An 8,495-nucleotide genomic window follows, 5' to 3' on the forward strand; every position below is an offset into this window, starting at 1 on the left:
ACAATTTTATATGTATGAAATGTGTATTTCCAATATAGCAAAATATTTATTTTTTACTTTGTATTCTTATTTATATAAATATTACATACGTATTTTACATAAATATAACAAAAGCCAAGAAATCTACTGCATGCATATAAAATTAAATTTTTCATAAGAAAAAAATAAAAAGTCAATACTTTATCATACATACATTGGCGCCTTATTCATTACTTATTAAAAACAAAATATATATAATATATATATATATATATACAAAATATATATAATAATTATATATTAGTTAGGCATTAATATTATTATTAAAATGATTTATCTCAAATATAATTATTTTTTAAAAGGAAAATCGTGTAGCCAAGATTTCAAATTATTAATCTGCTGTCGTATCGCCATTAAACCAGTTCCACCAGTAGTTTGATACTGATCCACGCTGCAGATGAAATCCCAAATGCATGATACATTATCTTCAAATGCTTCACTAAAATAAATATTTATTCTTAGATATCTGTGATCTAATGAAATTTATGTATCTTTAAACATTTTCATCATACCTTATTGTTTTTAATTCCTGTATTGTTAATTCTAATAAGGATATTCCTTTTGATTCAGCAAGAGCAACAACCTTTCCAACAAGATGATGACTTTCTCGGAAAGGAATCTATATTTTAAATTTATGTTATTGTCAATGAACAGTTAGCTCCTTACGTGCCAAATAAAGGATATTTATTATTATATATACGATATTATTGAATATCGTATTAGAAATAATATTTATAATATGTATTTAAGAATTGATCTAATATTGAGAAGAAAACCATTAAAATCATGAAAATGTATTGCGATGTACAGATCCTTGGATCCTTATAAAACATATTTTTTAGGAATAAACATCACGAGGTATTACTGAACATTACTGAACATTACTTTTGTGTTACTTCTCGAAACTGAAAATGTTTAAGATATCGAGTATTCATTCTTAAAGAGAAGATACTAAACCGAGATCAAATTTATTGTCGTCTTTTTTCGCGATGTGTTTAGCGTTTTTGTTCTAAACCTGGTTATTGCGATAAATATTACATGATTCAGTGATCAAAAGGATAAGATACCTGATCGATAAGCAAGAAAGCTCTCTTGTCAGATCTTGCATCAGACTCACTTGCCTTCATTTCACGCTGCGCGTGAATTTGACCGACGAGGCACATAATATTTTATAGTGATCATAATATTTTATAGTGTATAACGAATGTAAATTTTGAAAGTATAATTACATGTAATATAAAAAGATGTAAATTATGAAATTGAAAATTTTCTAAAATTTATGAATAAAAATGGATTATCTATTGAGTGAACTGTAATATATTTTAAAAGTAAATTGAAGTTGCAGTTTTTTTTATTTGTGGTTGCCAATATTATTTTTCTTTTATGCATTTTAATAATATTAATTATACAAAAGTTACTTAAGAAAAATTATAGTTGTAAGAAAAAAAGAAAAAAATACTTACACCTTTGCTAACAAGATAATATGCCATATCAGTTGCGAGCATGTCAGATGTTAAAGCATTTTTGCAAGTTTCTTTATTTATTTTCAAAGTTTTTAATGATTTCTTGATAATATGATATATTTGGTATAACATATCATATGTATGAAACAGTACTTCTTTATCTTCTTGAAGATCCTTATTATACGTTGATGGAATTCCTTTCAACGTTATCATGAAGCCGATACACTAAAATTATAATATTAAATGAATGAATACATTTTATCGAAATATTTTTTTATCTCTAGGATAATCTTAATATATGGAATCATATATCATCATATACAATATGTGATACACAATATTTGTAATTATATACAAGGCATAATGTACAGGGTGTTCAATAAAGGTCGGATATACACCTTTCAATTTCCATTTTCAATTAAATTAAAAATGTGTTTAGTAAACAAATACAAAGTTATACATAGGCTCGAATGCAGACTAATCGACAGTATTAAAACATACACTAGTTAGAAAGATCATGCATCTAGAATTTCAGCGCTAATGATCCCAGGACCTTATGCACTTGCAGACTTAATCCTTAAAATCACATCTACACTAAACTAAAGGAATAATTTACTAAAGATCCAAAATGATTTTGAGAGATATATTGTAAAATATTATAAAATGCAATTAAAAAGAATTATTTTAAAGATTTAAAAAATTATTAATTTATCATTTGTATATTCATGTTTGTATTGACCTTGAATTAAAATTACAGTTTTATAAAAATCAATTGAAGTTAATTAAGAATAATTTAAACAAACCTTTCCTAATATGGTGCCAGTTTTTCCACGTATTAATTCCATACAATCTGGATTACGCTTCTGAGGCATCAGACTGCTACCAGTAGAATATTTATCGGCAAATTTGACGAAATTAAATTCTTGGGTATTGTAGATAATCAAATCCTCGCAAAAACGGCTCAAATGCACTGATGATAATGATGACCAAAATAAGAATTCAGCTTTGCAAAGAATAAAATCAAAATGAGAGTAATTCATATAATAACAATAATTCATACAATAATATTTTAATATATTAAATATTAAATATGTAAATTTGCGATTTTGAGAATGTTGGAGAAACGATTGAATTGTATGAAAGAAAATCTCTCTCATTTAAATGGAACTATTGATAACTATTGATTGATATCGGTTTTTTTTATTCTGTTTCTTGCATTATTATATTGATTGAGATACAAACATAAATTGTAAATAAATGCGAATAAATAATCAGCACTTTTTTCTTCAATCGTGATTAAAACAACATGTGAAAAACAAACAGTTTACATTTATTTTTAAAATTACACATAATAAAAATAGAATTTGATCTATGCCTATTATATTTAACTTTGTTGATCAGTGTATCTCAATATAACAATATAATAATGTATTTAATAACATAATTATGTGTAATAATATAGTAACATGAAGTAATAATTATTTCATTTATCACTATTTATCAATTTTTTTCTGAAATAGATATGATTATAAAACTTACCAACAAAGTCTCGATCCCCAACAGCATACATACTATTTTGTGTTATATCATTGAATCCAAGATCCATAGCCAAGAACTGACGATCAATCGGAAAAGGATTTCCAGCTATTGCACCACTACCAAGCGGTAAAATGTTTATATGTTTACGTACCTCTAACAGTCTTTCCAAATCTTGTTTTATATACCAGGCGTAACTAATTTGAAATTTAAGAAATTAATAACAAAATTAGGTTTCAATATTGAATGATAAATAAATAAATTGTTTAAGCTTATTAATAGTTAATAATTGAAAGTAAATATAAGGCGCAATTGTATATAGAAATTTAACTCGAATAAAATATCGCAATATGACAAGGTATGGTGAAAGGAGTAAGGTATTGTCAAATGTGAATAAATTTGAGAAAAATTTTAAAGAAAATAATAACATAAGATGTCGAATATCACAATTTATTATGCGACAAAATATATATTATACTAAATATATATTATTATTAAAATATTAAATCTGAATATAAAGTATATTAAATACAAACATAAAATATATTAAAATGTTGTTTAACATAAAATAACTAATTTATAAAATAATTTTTTAAAAACAAATATTTTTATTTCACGTCTTATCTATAAAATTAATAATTTATAAAATTAATAAATCTAAGTTACCTAAGTAACCATTGACTCCATCGAACAGGCTGTGCTCGTTGCATATGCGTATATCCAGGCATAAGGACATCTATATCTTGTTCTGCTCGAATTATGAGGACCTGTTTTTAAAATTCATACAACACATTAATAGTTTATATAATTATAAATTGTTTGTTTTATATAATTATAAATTGTTTTGAAATAATAATTTTCTTGTAAATTTTCTTGTAAAAAAATTTTCTAATTTTTATTTTCAAGGCAAAAAATTATGTAATGTAATAAAATTATGTAATTTTAAAAATAAACATGTAAATACTAAATAATTTCATATAAACTTAACATTTTTTTCCATTATATAATGTTTCCAATAGAAGTACATGAAACATTAATAATCATTTCACATTGGTAACCATTTTTTGCTGTATAATATAAAATATAATCTACGATATTAAAATATTATTTTTCCAAAAAAGATTTAAAAAAATGTTAAATTCACGCATTTGTTGAAAAAAAATTATATTGTGAAACAATATTAAATACTAAACATGATAAAAATTGATAATTTATGAAAAACTGTTCTACGAAATAATAAACAAAAGTCGCTGTCATACCATTTCGTTTTGTAATATACTTCTTAAACAAAAGTCGAGTTTTAGAAACATAAATATATCTGTGAAATTGACACTTCATTTTTTACATCACAAGTTTTAATGCAAATTCTACAGTTTCTGATAAGTTAGAATAATAATTAAAAGAAAATAGCACATTGAAAATATGAGGTACCAACATTCCGCATCTTCTAATAAAAATCATTTTAATCATCCAATATTATAGATGATTAAAATGATTTTTATTAGTTTATTAAGATTTATTAATAATTTTTTGCAACCATCAAGGTAATATTATTTTACAAATATCTTCCTTCAATTAAAAAATAATACTTTTATATAACAATATTTCACATACACATTGCGCGTACATTTTGCGACCGTCTTTTACTTTTTTATAAAAAGATAATTTTGTTTTTTCACTTACCTTGATAAATTTTTTCATCCTCACTATAAGTTTATCAATGGAATTTCTAAGCCATAATTTGGTATCAGTTACAGTCTGATCATTGCGACTCCTCCCAGTATGTAATTTTTTCGCAATATCACCAATTAATTCCTACATATTTACAATTATCACATTATCAAACAAATTATAGTGAGAATAATTATATTTTATATTAATCTATAAAAAAATTTTGAACAAGTTTATTATTGTTTTGTATAAGATTTTGGATATTAAAAACAAAATGATATAAATTTCATTTTCAAAGATTTATGTTAAAACTTATAAAAATAAATTATAAAATACATTGATATAAATAAATAATAATGGTACATAATAATTTATATACAACGTACCGAAAGTCTTCGTTCATTAGCACTATGTACATCCTCATCTTCGTAATTTATAAGAAATTTGCCATTATCCCATTCGTTTTGTATCTAATTAAAAGACAAAATTTTTTATTTTAATTTTATAGTATTATCCCAGCATCAAAGAATTATATAAAAACTTTTCATTAAACGATACTATAGACACAGATGGAATCATTAAAGTCATACAGCAAAAATATAAGAAAAGTAAAATAAGAAACAATGAAACAAAAATAAATAATATAAAAAAAAATAATTTACAAAAATAATAAACTAAAAATATTTAGTTTATATAAAATAAATAATAAATTTGTACCTGTTTAAAAGCGATATTTATAGCTTGCATCTCCTCCTGAGAGAGAAGATTTATCTTACAGAGAGCACGTGCGTAAGTTATGCTTCCCTAAAAAGTTAAAAATAGGTTTTGTTAGTATGATTTATAAGATAAATTTCGAGTTAGACTTACATACATTTTTTGACACTACCTCGTATTTCCTCGGCTCACCAGCAAATGCGAGCACGCAGTAAAATACTCTCGCCCGGCGATCATTGATAGGCGCGTGAGAAATTGTTTACTTCAAACGGCAATAATTACGCACGAGCCGCTTGAAATAAACAATTCCTCACGTGCCATCAATGCGCGAGGAATATCTTATCACGTGCTTGCGTTTGTCGGTGGACCGAGCTAATATGGTGACTTTTAATAATTAATATCTTGATTATTATTGCAAATATATGAGACTTTTATGTTCATTTCGGTCCCATCTATTTTTTTACAAACGGTGGCAGAAGTCTCACGAAATACCTTGTGTGTGTGTGTGTGTGTGTGTGTGTGTGTGTGTGTGTGTGTGTGTGTGTGTGTGTGTGTGTGTGTGTGTATATATATATATTTAATATATAATAATAATTTAATAATAAATATATATAAATATATATATATATATATATATATATATATATACACAAGGTATTCCGCGAGACTTCTGCCACTGTTTGTGGCAAAAAAATAGATGGGACCGAGATGAACATAAAAGTCCCATATATTTGCAATAATAATCAAGATATTAATTATTAAATTACCTGTATATCTTCAGCATACATTCGCTTGTCAATGTTGATCGATAAATTTAAATTATGAAAATCAGAGTCAACATCTTCATCAAATCGACCTCCCCATAGTTTCTGGCATGTCTTTGTATCATCATATGAAAAAAGAAATTAAAATTACACTCTGTTTTTTCAGTTAACGTAATGATTTTAATAATGCAATACGTGAAATAAAATAAATAAATATCTTAGAATAGAGAAAGATGTTATACGCAAAAAAGTTTGTTTTGTTCATGAAAAGTAGGAAGTCATCATTTCCTATAATTTTGAAGTCGAGCAATCCGAGTGCTAGTCAAAATTATGTGATGGAAATGTGTAAAGAATTAAGTTTAAAATGGGAAAAAATGTAATATCGCAATGTCACATTCGAAAGACTAATCACTATGTTACATATTTTGATAATATAAGTGTAACATAATATGGGAGGATATAAAAAATATATTGTAGAATATATTTTATATAAACAGTATATATGATAGCAAAAATACCAGACACAAGACACAAGTTCTTACAGACAGAAAGTTCTTTTAAACTGCGATAGTAACTATCTAATTAATTATAAGTTGAAGCTAATAATTTAATTTAATTTGAAATAAGTTATTTTTTAATTATAACTTATTTATTAAAATGTATTCATTTTAATTTTTAATATTTCTGAGTTTAAATTCTGAGTTAAAATTTATTATTTCTGAGTTTTTATCTTATTTTGTAATTGTTTTATTATTTAAAATAACTTGATTTTTTTAATTTAATTTTACTTAATTTTAGAAACTATGACGTTTTACAGTGTATATACATATAAATGTAAGTTTCGTGTGTTGTTCGTATACGTGGTGTATTCTTGTAACGAACGTGTCTTACAAGAATCTCAGAAGTTCATCAAATTTTTCGATGTCAATATTTTTAGTGGTTTTCATGGAGAAAAAGAAGTTATCGTGGCGTTTATCAACATGCGGTTTTGTTTTTCGAGTTAAAATTTTTTGAAGAAAAATTGAATGTCAGCAGAAACGCAGCAGAAAAGCAAGCTGTGTTACATTGTATTATAAAATATTTGTCGGAACACAGTTTAATTTCTTAGTGTAATGCCAAAAAGCATTATAATTTTCTACTCTTCTTACTTTTTAGTTGCATACAATTTTAATTACATACGAAGCGATTGTCTACTAAATATCATTGTACACATTTGTTATTTTGCACACTTGCAATTAAAACATAAATTTTGCATACTTTCCTGTATATATATACACATTGTATATGTGACCATATATGTATACACATATTGCATACATGATCCTATTATGTATATACAAACATATTGATACACATCATGTCAAACACATTACAGATATAACCAAATTATACATATAAAATAAGAAAACCGTACATAAAATTGAAATAAAAAAAAGTATTAGAATTTGTGACTGGATGGGGAATAAATTTTTATTTACATATAGAAGGTTTGGATCCAATGTATATAAACCTCGGGTTTTGCACTGAGAAAGCACCGAAAGATACAATTATAGACCTCATTTTTGAAAAAGCATCGGATGATATATACATTGTATTTCTTATTTTATTTATGCAATATATAGCCGTCATATGCGATATCAGTGTGCAATATGGTGTCAATATATAGAATACGTATGTGTACAATATGATCACATACAAAATGTGCTTATATGTACAATAATAATGCGCGGGCAGTAATACTTGTTGCAAATTATTTTATATAGAATTACAGATTGTATGCATGTAATGTGTGTATATGTATTGTAGGCAAATGCCACGTTAGCAAATGTTTTGTAGATAAACAAGATCCCCCCGCATTAGTACAAAGACATGAAAGAAGTTTTAAGACATTGAAAAATTTCAACAATTATCATCTGTTTACATACCAATACATATGAATAAATATAATCGTATAGAATTTATAATATTAATGGATTATCGTGATTGATTCAAATTTTTCAGCTTACCTGTTTTATCTTTGCATTCATTATAACTCATATGACATGTATGATGCTTTACAACTTCACTGATGTCTAGAATGTCTAGAACTATATGAATCTTATCTGCAAAAGTTCACACATTTATGGACAAAAATATGATGTCTTTATCATTTTAGATTATATGCTATCACATGTAAATTACGATACATACTTGGTTTCTTGGTTTCTGATTATAAATATGTTCTTTCCGTAAAACTAAATTTATATGTTAGAAAACTAAATTCATATGTAGAGAGCTAATTTTAAAAAATTAAAAAATCTTGAAATTA

At 25.2% G+C, this 8,495-nt stretch overlaps 1 protein-coding gene across 3 annotated transcripts; it reads right to left on the reverse strand.

Annotated features, from left to right (window-relative positions):
- Positions 1 to 26: 26 nt before the first annotated feature.
- Argl (Argininosuccinate lyase) lies at positions 27 to 8,294 on the reverse strand. 3 transcript variants are annotated; one of them, XM_089073766.1, is made up of 11 exons: positions 8,194 to 8,294; positions 6,191 to 6,301; positions 5,427 to 5,513; positions 5,096 to 5,179; positions 4,722 to 4,853; positions 3,705 to 3,805; positions 3,042 to 3,235; positions 2,306 to 2,505; positions 1,503 to 1,727; positions 552 to 658; positions 27 to 478 (listed from the first exon to the last, which is right to left on the reverse strand). In XM_089073766.1, exons 1-11 carry the CDS (start codon positions 8,212 to 8,214, stop codon positions 328 to 330), a joined length of 1,413 nt encoding a protein of 470 aa, XP_088929892.1. In that variant the 5' UTR covers positions 8,215 to 8,294; the 3' UTR covers positions 27 to 327. The 3 variants fall into 3 exon arrangements, with proteins under 3 accessions (XP_088929892.1, XP_088929893.1, XP_088929894.1); XM_089073767.1 differs by lacking the exon at positions 5,427 to 5,513; XM_089073768.1 differs by lacking the exon at positions 4,722 to 4,853.
- Between the last annotated feature and the right edge of the window lie 201 nt (positions 8,295 to 8,495).

This window comes from Pogonomyrmex barbatus, unplaced genomic scaffold (genome assembly GCF_055798465.1).
Source record: "Pogonomyrmex barbatus isolate J1 unplaced genomic scaffold, ASM5579846v1 scaffold15, whole genome shotgun sequence".
Taxonomy (NCBI): Eukaryota; Metazoa; Arthropoda; class Insecta; order Hymenoptera; family Formicidae; genus Pogonomyrmex; species Pogonomyrmex barbatus.